At 44.6% G+C, this 20,779-nt stretch overlaps 1 protein-coding gene across 2 annotated transcripts in view; it reads left to right on the top strand.

Moving 5' to 3' along the window:
• The window catches only part of LOC147116298 (uncharacterized), a 313,953-nt gene that overhangs the window by 260,262 nt on the left and 32,912 nt on the right, over window positions 1-20,779 (top strand). For both annotated transcript variants that reach the window (XM_085991139.1, XM_085991138.1), the window contains exons 7-11: window positions 739-800; window positions 5,610-5,676; window positions 8,162-8,246; window positions 8,905-8,980; window positions 10,714-10,782. In XM_085991139.1, the coding sequence (XP_085847265.1) occupies window positions 739-800; window positions 5,610-5,676; window positions 8,162-8,246; window positions 8,905-8,980; window positions 10,714-10,782 (359 nt within the window). The remainder of the gene's footprint in view (window positions 1-738; window positions 801-5,609; window positions 5,677-8,161; window positions 8,247-8,904; window positions 8,981-10,713; window positions 10,783-20,779) is intronic.

Below are 20,779 nucleotides of genomic sequence, written 5' to 3'. Positions count from 1 at the left end.
AGATTTATCAGGCAAGACCAACTAACGTTTGTATACAATGATATCTGTAATCCTCTCAACACTTTGATTAAACTGCAATCATCTTGAAGTTCATTCTTTGTTTCCTCCTTTTGAATTCTGCTCCTTTTAACATGCAACTCATCCCAATAATCAGCCAGCTCTCTCTCTGCCTGGGTAACAACTGAGGGAAGAAATTGTAGTGGGAGAAACAAGAAGAAGAAATGTAAAGAACTGAAAATATCAGAATAAGAACTCCAACCTGTTCTCAAAACACTGAAAAATGAATGGTTTGTACTAGTTTATTCAGTTGGGATTTAATTATCCATATACTCCACTGGCAAAGGCTAGTCAGGTGGATTCAAAATCTCTGGCTACTAAAGGTTCAAAGAATACGAGGTTGTAAACTCACAATTTGCTGGGGAAGGGAGTTAAGAACCAACAGCACAGTATCGTATCACTCACCAGTTGCAGTATGGAATATGGCTGTGGTGCTGGATGGTTGTTTCAATTGAACCACGTGGTAGAAGGTCTATATTGCCTGGAAAAGCCTAATGTACCAAGCATCAACATTCCTCTCCTTAATAAGCGCAGATACACAAAGTTGCAATTAGAAAGGTTGTATGCCTGTCAGATTTGTACTGCTCTAGAAGCCCAACATAGTATCCATGAATATCAGTTAGTGATTCAGGCCAGTGCTGCAATGGACTGTCAGTTTTAAAAGGATTGTTTTAATCACAGGGAATTTGAAAGCGATTGGTCTTACACTACCTTGATGAGCTATTTCCCACCTTTTTCTTTGGGTAAGTACAAGTTTGTCATATTCCATGCTCACTGCTAACAAAAAATAATTTATATTTATTATTTATATTTTAGTCGTTGCTTCTCCTCAACTCGAACAATTTCCTGAATCAGCTTGGCACAAAAACCTACTTGTAGGACTCCAACAAAAATGCTATGTTTTTGGCTGCTAGATGATGCATAAATGGGGCTAGATTTTCTTCCTCTTTCTATAAAGAAGCATATTAACTTGGAGGTGCAGGGAGGGGGGCGGGTGTGGTGTTGGATTGAGAACGGGTTTCCCTCGGGCCCTATCTAAATGGCAGGACCTGATTAACATTTTTTGTCTCCATTTCCCGGCCGCAGCCAGCCAGAATGAGAGGCTGACTGGCTGTCGGGTGGGTAGGCCTTCGGCATCAGGTCACAGCCAAGGAGCGGAGTGGAGAGAAGGGAGGGAGGGATCAATTGCTGGAGGTGGAGATAGTCATGAGCTGGGCAACATCATGGAGGCTGTGGGGTGGGGGGGGCAGAGAAGATTGGGAGTAGTGAGCCAGGGGAGATCAGGGAGGTAGGGAGTCGTGAGCCAGGGGAGACCAGAGCAGGGAGAGGAAGATCAGGAGTCGTGAGCCGGGAGACGTCGTGGAGGCCGGAGCAGGGGGAGGAAGATTGGGAGTTGTGAGCTGGGCAACCTCATGCAGGTCGGGGTGGGGGGGTTGCGGGTAGGGGCTAGAAGATCAGGAGTTATGAGCCGGACAAAATTGGTGAGATCGTAGGCTGGGATGATCAAAGTCCAGAGGCCACATCAGGGGGGAGATCAGAATGTTCGGGGGTGGGGGGCGTTGTCCGATCATGGGGTGAGGTGGGGGGTGGTGGTGAAGCAGGTAAGCTGGATCTAGCAGGTAAGTGGAAAAGCACTTGCCTCCTGAAGGGATGTAACCTGTCACCCCTGATCCTCTCTAACTTTTACCGCTGCACAATAGAGAGCATCCTGACGAACTGTATCACAGTATGGTATGGCAGCTGTAGCTACTATGACCGGAAAGCCCTGCAGCAGGTAGTCAAAACTGCCCAACGCATTACCGGCACCCGGCTACCGACCATAGAGCACATATACCAGAAACGCTGTTTACGGAGGGTCACGGTCCATCATCAAAGACCCTACCCACCCCAGCCACAGTCTGTTCGCCCTCCTGCCATCTGGGAGACGCTACAGATGCATTCGCACCCGTATGACCAGATTTAGGAACAGCTTCTTTCCCAGGGCTGTCATCCTACTGAACTCCACAAATAAACTCTAAAGCCTGCACATCTGCCAATGCACTTTATTATGGTTATGTTTATGTTAATGTATTACAAGCCAAATGTATGTTGAATGTTTAAATGTCTTAATCTAAATGTACACTCTCGGGAGCCGCAAGCCTACATTTCGTTGTACTGCACTTGTGCACTAACAATGACAATAAAGTTGATTATTATTATTATTTAGCCGCCGGGTTTCCCGAGGCTCGGCCAGGCAGGGTTAAATTTAAAATGGAGGTTAAATGTGAGGCTCCCAGCCTCATTATAATATTTAAATTGCCAACCCGCCTCATGCCTCCGGAAGTGGGCAGGTTGGGGTCGGGATTCAAATTTTTAACATTTTAACATCCCAACTTACCCCAATCCACCTGTTTTTGGGGGTGACAATTCCCGCCCGCCCCCCCCCCCCCCCCCCCATTGTGTCTTGTCCAGATGAGCTAGCCGAGGTGGGGAATTAATTGGGGAATTACGAGTAAGGAACCAATTTTAGGATAGGTAGGCCAAATAGAAAAACCCAATAGTTCTAATAATTTTAATAAGCATTTCTTAATACTAAAGCACTCATACATATTAAACTAAAATCTGTAGAGTAAGTAGTTTTGAGAGGTTACATACAGGACCGGGTTACAACCTGGTGACATTAAATCATTAACAGTCTGCAAGAACAGACACAAGATGTACTAGGCATAGGACCTTATGATCAGGAGACTATATGGAATATGGAAACACAAAAGGGGAAAAATTCGTGTGGTTTGCGCCAGATGTTAGCACCACAAGATGGCGCTAAAATGCCGTTGACAGCCATAACGGCAGCTGATGCTGGTTCCAGCGAAACATGCCATATCGGTGTTGCCGGAAACATTGCCGGTAAACTCGATTGCCAGGGACCTCGCCATCACGAAGATCATGACGTCAGTGTGTGTGCGCAATGCTCACTGGACGTCCGATCTCCGAACTTCGTTATAGCCACTTACCTTAACAGCAGCGCAGAACAAAGACAGGGAGAGCTGGCGTCTACCAGCAGGAAGCAGGCTGCAGCAGCGATATTTAAAGGTACCATCCCCAATCAGCTCCAACTAACATGGTTCTGCAGTTTCAGTGCCTGTTTGCTACTTCCTGCAACTGAAACAGCTTTCTTTAGTTATCTCAAGTTTTTTTGGTGACAGGGAGTGTTGATTCAAGTGCAGAAGTCACTCATTACTTGTTAAAGGTGTCCGCTCACAACACTTCCTCACAGTCATGGGGGCTGCGGGATTGCAGGATTACCTCAGGAGGACGAGGAGAAGGAGGAGGAACAGGAGGGAGGGCGGACGCAGCGAGACAATCGGCTTTCTGGGCGGGCTGTCCGTGACCGGCTCATCAGACTTCGATTCGCATGAATTAAACCCCAGATCCCCGTAGCTCACCACCTCCCCTTCATACAATCCCCGTCTCATGCCATATCACAGCGTCCTCATGGGCACAAAGGTGAAATGAGAGAGACCACAAAATATTCCAATCACCATTAATAAATGTATTTATAAACATATCACACATTTGACATGAATTCTTGTGGCAAGGAACTCCTGCCAGTTCGGGGGTACAGGACCGCCTGCCCCCTCTCCACCGCTAAAACCAATGCCTCCAAAGCTTTCTTGGAAAACCTCTGTACCTGATCCCTGGGGTGGAGACCTGCCATAAGGATTTGTAAATAAGTACTCATTCTCCTTGTCCTCCTTCTTATGGTTGTTGAGGCAGCTGCGCACCCAACAATGCTGAGAATGAGGTGCCGCAGCATCAATGAACCTCCCCTTTAAGTAGTGAAACAAGCCTGTGGCAATCGTTACTTGCATTTAGACTGCCCCCAATATTGGTCCATCTTTTCAGTGCAACACCAATGAGCTTGAGCTTTTCGACTAGAATCATGACTGCAATCATTTTAATGAGGAGTGAGGACGAATTTTGCGTGCAGCCTAGATGATTTTCAACTGGCACTACTTACTTTTTAGTCTAAACACTGACCATTTCTTGGCTATAACAAATTTCTAGCCCAAAGAATGGAGAAATCTCAAGAATAGATGAGACAGTGAAGGATGGGCCACAGAGGGAACAATGGACAAGAGATAGGTAACGTTGCACAGACATGCTAAAAGGAATTATATAATGACCATCACTCAATGCGGTGACATAATAGACTAACGTACTCACATATTAGGTAGACGGTGTTGACGTAATAGCATCACATTAGAAGGACGTGATTAACCCTATAAAAGATACAACACACCAGGGCTCCGTAAGGACTTCAATCTCGTCTTGCTGAGGCTAGCATGAGCAGTTAGGACAGCGTGCTTGCAATTTTCCTGATGAGTCTGTTGCACGTGAGTTCTATCGATACCAATCTCATGGGCACTGCATGTAATGGGTTGTGTTGTGTAAATAAAGTGTGTTAATCAGGCGTCTGTTTCCTGGTCCTTAAGCTTGATTTTAGGGGTCTGTATAAGTGACTATCCTGTAAAAACCCAATGCACAGTGTGTTGAGACAACAATGTGAATCACCACTGGACAACTAAATTACATGCCTTGTAATCTTCATGTCAGAAATTGGCTCTATTTTGTGAAGACTTTGTGGGTGCAAAGTATAATTCAATACCTAATTCAAATAGCTGATGACGTTCCGAAGTAATTTCAAGGAGAGTCTGTGGCTCTTATATTTGTTTCAAATCCTCCTTCAAAGAAATTGATTGTCAATGTTCGAGAAGAATAATTAGCACCATGCAATGCAGCTGAAATGCTTATTTCTCTGCAAAGATTTAGCGCATGTGGTATTGACTAATTTTAAGCAGGAGTACTATGACTCCTCTGGTCCAACACCTCACTCCCATTTCTGTCTTAACACTTTGTCACCTTCAGAATGGGCTCATCCAAGAGAGATATCTGCCACCATTTTTACACCCCCTTAGGTTTCTGCAGCAACTTTTCTACATTACATAATCTAATCTTCTACTGTAGGGAGAGGATTTGGTCTGTGATATGAAGTCGTAAGTGTCTTCCAGAAATGCTACAGGTGGACACAGTATCACCCCTCCAATTACTACAATGTGACTTTCACCTTAAAGGAAATCAGGAAACATGACCGCTTTTAATAGTTGTGTTTCTTCCCTTGCACTTCAAGGATGGAGTATCGGAGAAATTACATCTCCGTCTGTCAAGCTGCATACCTTAACTCATGTAAATCATCTAAGCCATCAAAGCTGTTTCCTGCAGACTGAGTGTCTCTGTCTTTCATTTTATATCTAGAGAGACCAGCATCCATTTTACCCCTAGCTATTCCAAAGCCATATAAAACCAAAGACAAAAAAACCCACTCTTTATATCAGAATGTGCAGCACAGAAAGAAACATTTAAAAATGGAGTGGTAAATAAAATAGAAGACAATAACTGTGAGAATGCAGAGATTGATTTTTTTTTTAAAAAAGCTTATCAGTGCTATTTGCACTAGGACATTATTTTACAACTTGTCAGTCAGTTCCCGTTTTTCCATTCTTCACTTTCAGGAAAGGATGTTTTTGACCCAGGCTTTAATGTAGACCAGAAGCAGATGGAACTGCAGCTGGAACTCTGGTTAGTAAATGTTTGTATATGTGGAAATGTATGTGTGGGTAAGCCTTGGCCGCCTCTTGCCTTCTCTCACCCTTACACCAGTTATTTAGGATTGCTTTGTTACTGCCACCTGATGCTGCTCCCCTAATGACTGCAAGCAAGAGGGGTGTTCGATTTTGCCATCACTTAGAGGGGGATGGGGGGCGATGACAACGTACCTGGTGTGTCACTGGTGGGAGATGTTGCGTTGGTACCTTTTTGCCTAGACACAATTAGAACTCAGAACTCAGAAATTCAAACATGAAGTGCTTTATTCGAAGGGAAAGGGAAGTTCATGTTTGAATCTCTGAGTTTTGAGTTCTAATTGTGTCTAGGCAAAAAGGAACCGACACAACAAAGTGGCGACGAGGATCGGATGAATCTGTGTTGTGGGAACTTTCTTGTTTTCGACTACAAAACACTCGGAACAGAGATTGCAGCATCACATTAATGTTACAGGTGCAGTGAGTAAACAGGAATTTTAATTTGAAACGTGAGATGGCTACTATATTAGGAAACATCGGTGATTTTGATGAAAATGTGGAGCAATGGAGCGCTTATACGGAACGTTTTGACTATTTTGTATTGGCGAATGCGGTGGCAAACGAAAAGGTCGTGCCTACCTTTTTGAGTGTAATGGGGCCGAAGACATTCAATTTACTTCGCAGCCTTGTGCAGCCAGATAAGCCAGGAACTAAAACATATAAGCAACTAGTGGAAATTCTTGGAGCACATTTTTCACCAAAACCTCTGGTTATTGCTGAGAGATTTAGATTTCACAAACGGAATCAAGAGGAGGGGGAATCAGTGACGATGTTTATTGCTGCTTTAAAAAGGTTGTCAGAACACTGCGAGTTCAAGAAGGTGCTGAATGACACCATTAGAGACAGACTTGTGTGTGGTCTGCAAAGTGCAGCCACACAGAATCGCCTTCTTACTAAGGACAACCTTACTCTTGAAAAGGCCATTGAAGTTAGTGTCTCCATGGAGATGGCGGAAAAGGAGGCTCACCAGTTGAGTTCAACAGGGAGAGTTCACAAGGTGTCGTCTTAGCCTAAAGGTGCGCGGAACGGCACATGTTACCGTTGTGGGAAAACGGGCCATCACGCTAATGACTGCTGGTGTACGGAGCTGGAATGCCGAAATTGTGGCAAAAAGGGTCACATTGAATGTGCCTGTAGAGGTAAAAAAAGAACAGACAGAGCTGGGAAGCATGGAAGCAAAATGTCTGTATTTGGACAAGAGAGGAAAAAGAGTGTTCATTCAGTGCAGTATGATGAAACAAGCAAAACAGAGGGGAGCGACACCTCTGAGGAGGAAGAGGTGCACATACTGACAGTTGCAGGTGGTTCAAATGGCTACTGGGTGTCACCACTGGTGAAGGGACAATCAGTGCGGATGGAGGTGGACACAGGCGCAGCTGTATCCCTTGTTTCAGACACTGTCTACAACAAAATGCTAAAGCATCTTACCCTTCAGCCAACAAACATTGTGCTAAAGACGTATACCGGCGAACCTGTGGCCCTGAGAGGCGCCATTGAGGTGGGAGGAGAACACACAATACATAACAGGAGAGTTAATAAAGCTCATGATAAGAACTTGGGTATAGTCTGGAGAGTTACTAGTGGTATGACTAAGCCTACACCCACAGACTCCCCATGCAATCTCTTGTGTGCAGTCCCATGCAGCACTCTTGCATGTGCTGTTTTCTGGAACTGTTCAGAAGTGGTGAGCCTGCATGGACTGTATACGAGTCACTTCTGTACAAAGTTCCAGTCTTAAACTGGAAGTTAGTTGAGATGAATAGCATAGATGCATTTCAGGGGAAGCTAGATAAGTACATGAGGAACAAAGGAATGGAAGGATATGCTGATAGGGTTAGATGAAGTAGGGTGGCGGAGGCTAGTGGGGGAGCATAAACGGCGGCATAGACTGGTTGGGCTGAATGGCCTGGTTCTATGCTGTAAATTCCATGTAATTCTGCGTAAACTTGTTCACCATTGAATTCTGTACTTGCTTGAACTCCTAACACTGGATAGTGGGAAAGCCCAAGCTGCTTTGAGATTTATAAACTGATCTGGTCTGCCTAATCATTTGTTATAATTGTACATTGGAGAAGGTGAAATCATAAGTGGGGTGTAAATTTCAACTTCTTTTAACCTTTTTCCTCTAGCCTGTAGGAGCGTGGTACCAGGGTGCAGCACTGACCTCAAATGTTACCCCAGCTTTTAAAATACATTCATTAGATGGAGTTTTCTAAGCAGATGGCTATTTTCTACAGAGTTCTTATGCCTATAGTCAGAAAAAGAAACTGGTGCTCCACTGCTGCCTGTCTCTATAGCTGAAGTGGTACATTGAGAGTGGAAGTATTGACTGTTTTAAGACTGGTTGTATTTGCTCTGTTATGACTGTGACAGTATCTTCTGGCACCTCTACCTTTTACACCACATTGTGTGTTTTTCCATAGGAGAGACAAGTCACTGGCTGCTTATCAGGCCCAAGCTGTTTGCATGACCAGACTGTTGCACGAGATCACAGCTTTAAGAACTCAGGTATGATTCATATGCTGGCAGCCCAGGTTGTCCACAGGAAGAAACCTGTAAAATGGTGCAACAATGGAGGGTTTTATTCCAGATTTATCCCCTTTCCTTCCTTGCTCTCCTGATAATAGTGACTCCTGCTGAGGTACAGTTCCATCAGAATGAACTGCACAAGTGGCCATGTGTGATTCTAGACGATTAGTGGGAACCATCAAAGCAGAGCCCAGTTCTGTCCTCCTTGATGTCCACACACCCACACCTTCCAGCTAGGGGATCACTGGATAACCAGGAGGGGAACCCCAGTTGATGCTTTTGTATTTGGGTAAAAAAAATAATTTAACTTTTGTCTGCTTTAATCCGTCTTTCAGATGAGACATTAAACCAAGGCTCCACTTGCTTGCTCAGGTGGAAATGAAAGATCCCATGGCACTATTTAAAATAGATGGGGAGTTCTCCTGGCCAATATTTATCCCTCAACCAACATCACCAAAACAGATTATCTGGTCATTATCTCTGCGCTGTTTGTGGGACCTTGCTGTGCGCAAATTGGCTGCGTGTTTCCTACATTACAACAGTGACTACATTTCAGAAGTGTTAGTTACAGAAAAGACTGGTGGAACTGGGCTAGTGGCTGATGAAGCTATTTATATGTTTTGATTCTCTTGTACAGGTGATCTCACAGAAGGAACAGATTAAGGCACTGACCAGTGATCTGGAGAATGCACGTGAGACCAATTTGCAAATGGGTGTGTTTTTCTCATTTGGAGTGAGTTGGCACTTTGGAAAGCTAGTGATTGGAAGTCCTTTTGTTTCATGACTATATTACCGCCTTGTATCGAGAAATGGAATACTTCCTTCGGACCAGTTACACTGGTGGCACTAAAAGTGTTTAAATCTGTTGGGATATGTGCGTATCATTCTATAATACATAGCACAATAACATTGTGTGGATCATTGTGTAATGCATTTATGGTAGTGAATGCAGGACCCAAACGTACAGGTGGTTTGAATTCAAACCAGAACTAAATCAGCAATATGCCGTAGCTTCCTTCACTCTAGTTTGAGATGGCTTAACTGCACATCAGAGCTGAGATTCAGTTGGATTCAGAGGTACTCTAATCCACAATATATATTGCAGCCAGGATAATGATTTTCTTATTTAAAGTGGACACAAAATCTATTTCTTGTACATCAGCCTTCAAACTGAATGTAATTGTAACTTATTACAAACTCTGAGATGAAAAGCAATAGTTCCGCTATCATTTATCCATCACATAACAGATTGCCCCATTGTTTACTGGGAAAGGTCAGTTTTAAAACTGTGCAAGCCTTGCATGCATTGTGTGATTGTTTTTATTTCCCTCCTGGGATCAGATTCATCTGGTTCTTGCCTCCTTGTGGATGCCAAGATTGTGCCATTCTCTGCAACAAATGGATTGCAGATTTCCTATCCTGCTCCTGGTTTTAAGTCCCACTCCCCACTGTTGTCAATGTAGTAGCTCCAGGACGCACAGAGGCATTAACTGTATTTCATGTCACTATACCAGCCCAGCATGTGGGAGACCCTACTTTGGAACCTTCATGCCAGTAATAAAGTTTAACTTTTGGAAAAAAAGTCAAAGAAATTGTATGGCATGAATATGTGAAATTCCATTTTAAAAAAGGGTGAGCACTGTAAAACAAAAACTCTCCCTAAACTTTCCTTCCTCTTTAATGAGGAGCTCGCCTCCTCTATCTGTAATGGAACTTAGGTTAAGGCCAGGGAAAATGTCTGTTATAAGATTCAACATAGAGAATTGAAACTGTAAAGCAGTTCTCAGAGACTCCAAACCCATGCATGTTTACCCCTTTAAACTGTTTATGGGGACCCCATATTACTTGTGCATAATGCGCCCCAGTGCCTCTTGGTAGTTTATTTTCTGGAAACCACCATTCCCCCAATATGTGCCCTCTTATGAAAATGTCATGTGTCTTGGACTCCCTGATGACTTGGAGAGCTTGTCCATTGAGTTGCTGAGCTATACAGACCAGGATGGTTGCAGGTTCGATTCCCCAGTCCATACTGATCTCAGTCAGCATGCTACAATTGGCCTTATCACTGCTGGTTTAGAAAGGGAAGTTGAGCAGGATTCCTGCTCCTGATCACTAAGAAGTGTACATGTGCAGAAATTGGACAAGGATATGATTGAGCTTGACTGTGATAACCATCATGGAAGGATAGTCTGCAGATCCTAACTAAGCTCACACATAAAAATGACCACGTGAAGCTATGCCCAAACTTATTCTGTTCTCACCCATGGGTGAGGTAGTGGAAGGTGCTTGCACCCAAGGAACCGTAGCTCAGCAGGAGTCAGGAGGGGTAAATGGGTGAGAAAATGAGCAAAAAAAAGAGAAATGTTATATTACTAGATCTGGTACTAATAACTCATAACTTTTAAGACTGCTGCAAATTGAAGCAATTGTTTTTCTACTGTTCTAGAGAAGAGGTTCCTGGATTATAAACTGAAGGAAAACAATGAACTCCTGGACATGAGCTGCATAAACACAGGTATACAGGAGCTGGGATCGAGAAGCAGGTGGACAGGAGGTGCGGTCAAGATACCAGTACATAGAAAGCAGATTTGAGACATCGGTACATCGGAGACAGGTACACAGGAGGTAGGGTAGAGACATGGACACATATGAGGCTTGTACACGTAACCTAGAGTGGGGACACAGATACACAGGAGGCAAAGTTTAGACACAGGTGCACACGAGGTAGGTAAACAAGAGGCCGATACACAGAAGGTGAAGTCAAGACACGGTAACGAAGAAGGCAGGTAAACAATAAGCAGAAATAACAACAGAAAACGCTGGAAAAACTCAACAGGCCAGGCAACATCCGTGGAGAGAGAAACAGAGTCAACGTTTCAGGTTGAAGACCCTTCATCAGGACTGAGAAAAAAAAGCAGGAAATTAAACAGATTAAGAAGCAAGTAGGGGGCTGGGAAATGGGGGAGGGGGATGAAAGAACAAAAGGGAAGGTTTGGGAGGGGTGAGGAGGCATTAAGAGATATTCAAGGCGAGACGAGATGGTAATAGGACAAGTAAAGAGACAAAGGATGGCTCTAGATGAAGTGTGAAATGCGCTGGCAGAATGAAAGACAGCTGCCATGTGGGAGAGAGAAAAAAAAAGGAAAAGGCACAAACCAAAAGTGTGGATAAAAAATATATAAAAATATGATGGGGGCCGAGGTTATGATCTGAAATTGTTGAACTCGATATTGAGTCCGGAAGGCTGTAAAGTGCCTAATCGGAAAATGAGGTGCTGTTCCTCGAGCTTACGCGGAGCTTCCGTGGAACAATGCAAGAGGCCAAGGACGGTGAGGTCTTCGAGTGGGAATGGAGCGGTGAATTGAAATAACAGGCGACCGGAAGCTCGGGGTCACCCTTACGGACTGAACGGAGGTGTTCCGCAAAGCGGTCACCCAATCTGCGTTTGGTCTCCCTAATGTAGAGGAGACCACATTGTGAGCAGCGAATACAGTATACTAGTTTGCAAGAAGTACAAGTAAATCGCTGTTTCACCTGGAAGGGGTGTTTGGGGCCCTGGACAGTGGGAAGGGGGGAGGTATAAGGGCAGGTGTTGCATCTCCTGCGCTTTCACGGGAAGGTGCCGGGCAAAGGGGAAGGGGTGCTGGGACTGATAGAGGAGTGGACTAGGGTGTCTCGGAGGGAGCGGTCCCTGCGGAATGCTAAAAGGGGAGGGGAGGGGAAGATGCGTTTGGTGGTGGGATCACGTTGGAGGTGGCGGAAATGGCGGAGGATGATTCGTTGAATGTGGAGGCTGGTGGGGTGTAAGGTGAGGACAAGGGGAACCCTATCGTGGTTCCAGGAGGGAGGGGCAGGGATGAGGGCAGAAGTGCGGGAGATAGAACGGACACGGTCGAGGGCCGTGTCAACCACGGTAGAAGAGAATCCTCGGTTGAGGAAAAAGGAAGACATGTCGGAAGCACTGGTGTGGAAGGTGGCATCGTCGGAGCAGATGCGGCGGAGACGGAGAAACTGGGAGAATGGAATAGAGTCCTTACAGGAGGCGGGGTGGGTGGAGGTGTAGTCCAGGTAGCTGTGGGAGTCAGTGGGCTTGTAGTGAATGTTGGTTAATAACCTATCCCCAGAGATGGAAACGGAGAAGTCAGGGAAGGGAAGGGAAGAGTCAAGATGGACCAAGTGAAGGTGAGGGAAGGGTGGAAATTGGAGGCAAAGTGAATTAAATTGTCTAGTTCAGGGCGAGAGCAGGAAACGGCACCAATACAGTCATCAGTGTACCGGAAAAAGATGTGAGGGAGGGGACCCGAGTAGGACTGGAACAAAGAGTGTTCCACATATCCCACGAAAAGGCAGGCATAGCTAGGACCCATGCGGGTACCCATAGCAACACCTTTAATTTGGAGGAAATGAGTGGAGTCAAAGGAGAAGTTGTTCAATGTGAGAACAAGTTCAGCCAGGCGGAGGAGGGTGGTGGTGGATGGGGACTGGTTGGGCCTCTGTTCAAGGAAGAAACGGAGCGCCCTCAGGCCATCCTGGTGGGGGATGGAGGTTGACGTAATAAATCTCACTACGCACTTGGTTTGAGCATAACGCAAGGCTTTAATCGACTTGTTTCAGAACATGGAGGTCTAGTTGTACTTCACTAGTTCCTTGTCTTACAAAATGTCCCTGTCAAGCTGGGCCCACACCCGAGTATTTATACTCCTTGGCTGGTGCCACCAGCTGGCCGTCCAGCGTTATTTCATGAGTAGTTTCTTGAAGATGAGATTTATAACATTCTTCCTGCCTAAAAGATTTGGAAGTCCGACGACTTCCTCTTAACGGATTAGGCGGACCACGAATAGCCGCAGTCTTGTAGATTTTTTTTATGGCTAGAAGGCACGTCTCCCTGGAACGTGTCTTGGTCCCTGGGCCGCTTGATCCGTACCGGTGGATCGACAGGGCCTGTGTTGCTCTGATCGACCCAAGGGAGGCTGGGGAGATCGTGACTCCGGGTGCGGGTCCCCACAGGCGCAGAACTGGTTTCATCCTGTTTGATAGCCAGGGATTGACCGGCGTCCTGGCCTCGGGTGGCCATCCCACGGGGAGCGCTCGGCAGCTGGCAGATCTCTCGATGTCCCAGGTAGGGCGTCATCTTCGGGGGAGCGCAGAGTGTCGGCATCATCCCCGTGGGTCCCTCTATCAGTTGGGTCCGTGGAACCGGCTGGACAGGGAGCCAGGTCCCAAAGCGAAACAGCGGACTTCCGGCGTGTACGTGGGGTTGACGTCCGTGAGTTCTACCTCGTCGACGAGAGGATCGTTTTTAGACTCTTTTAGAATCTTCGGAGCAGCACGGGGCCAGGAGCTGCCAACCATGACGGTAGAGACGTCCCATGGGTGGAGCAACGCTGGATGCTGAAGAATCGCTCGTGAGGTGCAACATTGGTAGAAGTAGAAAGGAGAGACCTGATGGAATGCAACACGTCAGGGAGCATAGTTTCCCACTGCTGGTCTGGTTGGTTGCGTGACCTCAGCGCAAGACGAACAGCATTCCAAATGATAGCGTTGTATCTCTCAACCTGTCCGTTACCGATGGGATGGTACGGTGTCGTTTTACTTGTGGCGATTCCCCGTTGGGAGAGAGAACTTTTGAGTTTGCTTGAAATGAAGGAGGGACCCCGATCAGAGTGGATGAAATTGGCCATACCGCAAAGGGAAAAGACTTGATCAAGGCATTTGATCACTGTGGAAGTAAGCGTATTGGGACAGGGGAAAGCAAAGGGAAAGTGTAAATATTCGTTCACCATAGTCAGTAAGTAGGTGTTTCGCGTTGAGTAAGGCAATGGCCCTTTAAAGTCAATGCTGAGTCGCTGCATAGGCTGCATAGCGTGTATGAGCGAGCCATCCGATGGACGGAAGAGTTGCAGTTTTAATTCCGCACAAATTCTACAGGAGGAGCATGTTCTTTTCACATCTTCCGTAGAAAACGGGAGATTTTTTAGATCGCACAAAGTGCAACATACGGGTAACGCCAGGATGGCATAAGTCAGTATGAAGATCCGCAAGAGTCGAAGTTGACATAGAAGAGCAGAATGCCCGCGTGAGGGTATCCGGGGCCACATTCTCTTTGCCGGGTCGATAATGTATGGTGTATCCAAAGGCGGCCAATTCCATCCTCCAGAGTTGTATTTTGTTATTCTTGATCTTAGTGCTTATCCAGTTATCCAGCATAAAGGCCACGGAGCGCTGATCGGTTATAAGTGTGAAATGGCGACGAGCGAGAAAATGACTCCATTTACATACAGCTTCGATGATGGCCGTAGCCTCCTTCTCGCCAGGAGGATAATGGAGCTCGCTACCCTGCAAAGTTCTGGACAGAAATGCAACGGGTCAACCACCTTGATTCAAGGTAACAGAGATCACCACATCCGATGCATCGCACTCGACCACGAAAGGAAGATTTTCATCAATGGAACGAAGCGTGGCTTTTTCCAGTTGTCGCTTGAGGAGGTTGAAAGCTGAAATAGCCGTTGCCTCCAATGGAAATGACTTTGCGTGAAGCAGGGGCTGGACCTTGTCGGAGAAGTGGGGTATTCATTTCGCATAATAGGTGAACATGCCGAGTGCCCGACAAAGAGAGCCGAGATTCTTAAGGGGAGGGAGCTCCTGAAGCGGACGAAGTCGCTCCGGATCTGGTTTGATGACACCGTTGCCCACCCAGTAGTCAAGGATGTTGACTGATGGTACTGATTTCACAGATTTGGACTCATTTAAGGTTAAGTTGCGACGACGGAGAACATCAAAAAATTTCTGGAGGTTGGCATCATGCTCCTTCTGGTTATGACCAGCAATGGTGATATTATCCAGATATGGAAAAGTGTCCGTTAAGTTCCCCTGTTTGACTAGGCTATCCATTGCCTGTTGAAAGACGGCCACCCCATTGGTGACCCCAAATGGAAGGCGACAAAACTGGTAAAGCCGACCATTGGCCTCAAAGGCCGTATACTTTTTGTCAGAGTCCTTTAACGGTACTTGATGATATGCGCTCTTTAAATCAAAGGTTGAAAATACCTTGTAGTTAGCAAGGTTATTGACCATGTCATCGATGCGTGGTAGTGGGTAGGCATCCAGGTCGGTGTACTGGTTAATAGTTTGCGAGTAATCGATGCAAAGACGTTTCTTGTGTTGCTTCAGAGGACTTTTGACGACGACGACTTGAGCCCGCCAGGAAGATGAACATGGCTCAATGATACCGTCAGCTAGAAGGCGAGAGATTTCTGCCTCGATAAAGGATCAATCATCTTGGCTGAAAGGTCCTGATTTAGTGACTATGGGCTTACATCAGGGGGAAAGATTGGCAAACAAGGAGGGCTCGTTGAGGGAAGCCGCCGAAAGCGCACAAAATGGTACTTTGGAAATACAGGAAACTTTGGTTTATCCGGAGGTTGTATGTCCGGAATACTCGATCTAACGGCAAAAATCAGGAGCCGCTTTCTATAAGTTTTTTTAGTTCTCGTTTTTTTTTTTCCCCAGTCAGGCACTGCAAGGTCTGTAGCTGTAGCAACAGCTTCAGCTAGAGACGCTTGCAGCTGCAGCCGACTCTTTAGAAGCTGTTGCACAGTGTTTGTTGTCAGATACGGAGATGAAAACCTCCGTATGCTTCAACATTAACTTTGTATGTCCGGCAGTTTTGATAGATCGGCAACACGCCGGTCCCGTCGGTGCCGGATATCACAAAGTTTCCTGTAGTAAGCTCCGGCTTTGACCCTCCAAACTCGAAAGTGAGTCTTTTGTGTTGTGTTGTTTCTGGAAATCCTGTCCCAGGAGCACATCACTGCATAGGTTCTTGAGCACCCCGAGCCGGGTGGAGAAATAACTGCGGCCATTGAGAATAAGGTCGACAAGACAAAAGCCGGAAGAATTGGTGGTCAGTGTCGTCAGAGCCATTGCAATTTCCCTGTCAGAGGGGTAAATACGCAGTTTTAACTTACTGACCGCCCGCTCACTAATGAAGCTGTCAGAGCTGCATGAGGCAATTAGTGCACTCAAAATGTGTCCATTTACTGAAACCTTCATAGCTGCATGGGACAGACTTTGGGGAAAAACAGCTGTGATGGGAGGAGGGGCAGTTTTACCCTTGACAGCTGTAACCTTAGTAGTGGTTCTTGGGGGAGGAGCAGTTTTATAGATAGTAGCTGCAAAACTAACAGGAGCTCTCGACCGGTATACCTTAGAAAAGTGGCCTTTCTTACTGAAATAAAGAATAGATTTGCCTTCCAAAACTAGGCTTTATTAACTTTAAAATCTGCAGCACATCTTTCCACATCCAGTCCCAACCAAAGCTGGAAAAGAAGTGAATTTAAGGTGGCCACCACACATCATGTGACATCAACTACCAATGAGATTACAACATATATCCCAAGGCAGTTAACAAACAACCAATCACAATACTTTTACTAAACAAGGAATAATCACCACATTCACCCCTCCTTTTAAAATATACTCCAACCTAAATAACCTTTACAATTTATAATTAATTATTTACAACTAAAACTATGCACAACAAGAGTAAAACTGTTTACATGACACAATACTAAGTGAACAACAACAAATAATAACATTGCACATAAGTATTAAGTATCTCTCAACTAAAACAATATAATATAATATTTCAACAATTTTAAAACATTACTATCAATTTAAAAGTCCATTTTCAATCGGTCGACCGGATATCTTGTTCGTGTCGACCTTCTTAACCTTGGTGAAATTCCTTGCCCTCCCACACCAGCAGGCACAGAAGTATCTTCAGCAGGAAGGCTATCCATATCCCGATTTTCAACGGTTTCCGGATTAGAAATCCCATTAGAAGGTAAACTGGGACGGTCATAAACATCCATCAAGGGCTGACTAATAGAAGTATAATTATCTGCAATCGGATTGCAGACATTCGTAGTATCTGTAACAGCATCCACATTATCTAAATCATGACTATTGTTAATATCCTCAGAAGAGGGCTGGCCACCACAAGGAGCCAAGTCTTTAATTGAAACGGTACTTTCTTTCCCATCTTGGAATCGAATATGAGCATATTGGGAATTTGCCTCCAACAGCTCCACCTCCTCCACTAAAGGATCATATTTTGACAATCTAACATGGCGTCGAAGCAGCACAGGTCCCTGCATAGTAAGCCATGAAGGTACCGAATATCCCGTAGTAGATCTCCGCGGATAGTTAAAGAGCCTTTCATGGGGGGTCACATTAGTAGCCGTTGAAAGCAATGATCTAATGGAATGCAGGGCATCAGGCAGTACCATTTCCCACTGTGTATTCTTAAGGTTCCGGGATGTCAAAGCCAACATAACTGCCTTCCAGATCACCCCATTGTATCATTCGCACTGTCCATTACCCTGGGGATTATACGGGGTAGTTCTACTAGTAGAAATTCCCCGACTCTGAAGGTATTCCTTCAACTGGGAAGACATAAAAGAACTTCCCTGATCCGAATGGATATATGCAGGCATCCCAAAGATGACAAAAAGTTGAGTCAGACATTTGATAACTGTAACAGCTGATACATCTGCACAAGGAAAAGCAAAAGGGAACCTTGAAAACTCATCCACAACAGTAAAAATATATCGGTTTTGAGTAGTTGAAGGAAGAGGCCCCTTAAAATCGACGCTCAAATGTTCAAAAGGAGAAATAGCCTTTATAAGATGAGCTCGTTGAGGCTTAAAGAAATTCGGTTTACACCGAGCGCAGATAGAACATGATGAAGTCATCCGCTTGACGTCTTCAACTGAAAAGGGCAAATTCTTACTGCGTACGAAGTGTATCATCCTCGTAACCCCAGGATGACATAAGGCATTGTGAAGATTAATAAGCGTATCTCCGTGAATCACAGAACAATAAGCCCTCGACAGTGCATCAGCAGCAACATTATCCTTCCCCGGACGATAAACTATGTCAAAATGGTAACATGCCAACTCAATCCTCCATCTCATTATTTTATCATTTTTGATCTTTCCAAAATGTTTAACATCAAACATAAAGGACACAGATTTTTGATCAGTTACCAACGTGAAATGTCGCCCCGATAAATAATGTCTCCATTTACGCAATGCTTCTACTATTGCGTATGCCTCTTTCTCTATTGAAGAATGTCTTTTTTCACTATTGTTCAAAGTACGTGAGAAAAAGGCCACAGGTCTTCCATTTTGGTTCAGAGTTGCCCCAATTGCAAAATCAGAAGCATCCGTCTCGATCACAAAAGGAACCTGCTCATCAATAGAATGCACAACTGCTCCTAAAATATCCTTTTTAAAATTCTCAAAACATGTCCTGGCCTCCCATGATAGAGGATATGTCGTAACCCGAATAAGAGGCCGGATCTTCCGTGAAAAATTTGCAATCCAATTAGAATAATAAGAAAACAGTCCAACAACTCGTTGCAAAGCCTTAGAATTAGTAGGACAAGGTAAATCAATCAATGGTCGCAGACGTTCTGGATCTGGTTTAATCTTGTTTCCCGAGATAATATACCCCAATAGATTTACCTCAGTAGTCGAAAAGATACATTTCTCTTTATTAAAAGTTAAACAAACTTTTTCCGCAGCTTGAAGGAATCTTTTTAAATTAGAATCATGCTCCACCCTTGATTTGCCACACACTGTGATGTCATCTAAGTATGAAAAGGTGTGAGAAAGGGAGTTATCACTTATAAAAAGCATCCATTGCCCGCATCCATTGCCCGTTGAAAACAAGCAACACCATTAGTAACACCAAATGGTATTCGGCAAAACTGATACAGCTTTCCACCAGCCTCAAAGGCCGTATATGGTTGATCCTTCTTAAAGAGTGCTTATCATCAGATTCCTATTGTTAAGTCAATAGTGCTAAAAACCTTATACTGAGATACTTTATTGATAAGCTCATCAATCTTAGGCAAAGGGTACGCATCTAATTGAGTATACCTATTAATAGTTTGGGAATAGTCTATCACCATTCGTTTCTTGTGTCTCTCGTTAGTCGTGACAACTACCTGTGCTCGCCAAGGCGAACAACTAGGTTCAATGATTCCTTCCAATAAGAGACGTTGAACTTCAGAATTAATAAATTCTCTATCCTGACTACTATATCTTCTTGACTTGGTAGCAATTGGCTTACAATCCGGCATCAAATTGGAAAAAAGTGATAATGGAGAAATGGATAAAGAGGTTAATCCACAAATAGATAAAGGTGGCTTAGTCCCTCCAAATGAAAGACTAAGAGACTCGTGTAACTGAAGCACATCATGTCCCATCAAAATATCCGCACAGAGATTAGGCAAAACAGATAGGCATATATCAGTATACGTATTACCTAGAAGAATCATTTTCACAAAGCAACAACCAGCTATTTGTGAAGTAAGGGTCGTCTGAGCCATACACACCTGATACGTAACAGGCGAAATTTTCAAATGCTTCTCCTTCGCAAACTGAAGACTTATAAAACTCTCAGTACTGCCCGTATCTATAAGGGCCTTCACTTCCAACCCATTAACTTGAGCCGTAACTATAGCTTTGTTTAGGCCATGAGCAAATGCAGCAGAAATTGATGCAATAAACGCCCTATCTAAAGGCTGAATAGTCACAGAGGAGGAGGTGGTAGAGGAGGGCCCTCCCACACCAGGAGAGGAGGAGGTAATTGAACCTGATGATTTGCACACGCGTGCATAATGACCTCTCTTGCCGCATTTACTACACACAGCCTCCCGAGCAGGACACTTCAGACGAGGGTGCCGGATATTCCCACAAAAATAACACTTCTGAATCCTAGAGGCAACAGCCGCCGAAGTAGAAACTGTTTCAGAATCTAGTAAACCACTCCCATTAAGTCCACATAATTCCTTTTCATCCGAAACTGCCGAAACCATAGTCGCAGGCCGATTAAAAAGAGCATAAGAATCCGAACTTCTCTGAGCCACATCCAATGTAGAAGCTTGCTCAAAAGCACTTTTAAGATCCAAAGTCTTATTTTCTAACAACCGCTGACGAATTGATCTAGACAGTAATCCATTAATAAAAGCATCCTGTACCGATTCTTCCTTATATTCTTCAGCCATCACGGCCTTATAATTACAGTTAACACTAAGGCACCGAAGTGCTTGTAAATAAGTATCCAAAGATTCTCCCACCTGCTGCCTATGGGCAGATAGAAGGTGACGTGCAAATACCTCATTCTTTGGTTTAACAAAAATCTTTTCCAATGTAGAAATAGCCACTTCATAAGTTTTACAGTCCAAAATATATTTATATACATCCGGAGCAATGTAGTTGATCAGCATATTCAGCTTATTTAGAGACTCTTGATCCAACACGCCCAAAAAGTTTTTAAATGTACAATACCAATGTTTCCATTTATCATCCACTCCAGCAGAATTGGGGTCAGCCTTGAATCGTTCTGGTTGAAGATATCGCTCCATTCTAACATAAAGTTAATAAATTGAAATAAAGAATAGATTTGCCTTCCAAAACTAGGCTTTATTAACTTTAAAATCT

Source organism: Somniosus microcephalus, chromosome 6 (assembly GCF_052327205.1).
Source record: "Somniosus microcephalus isolate GS21.2 chromosome 6, FLI_Smic_1.0, whole genome shotgun sequence".
NCBI classification, from domain to species: Eukaryota; Metazoa; Chordata; class Chondrichthyes; order Squaliformes; family Somniosidae; genus Somniosus; species Somniosus microcephalus.
Note: the sequence above shows the minus strand (reverse complement) of the source record. Positions and strands in the feature narration are given on the sequence as shown.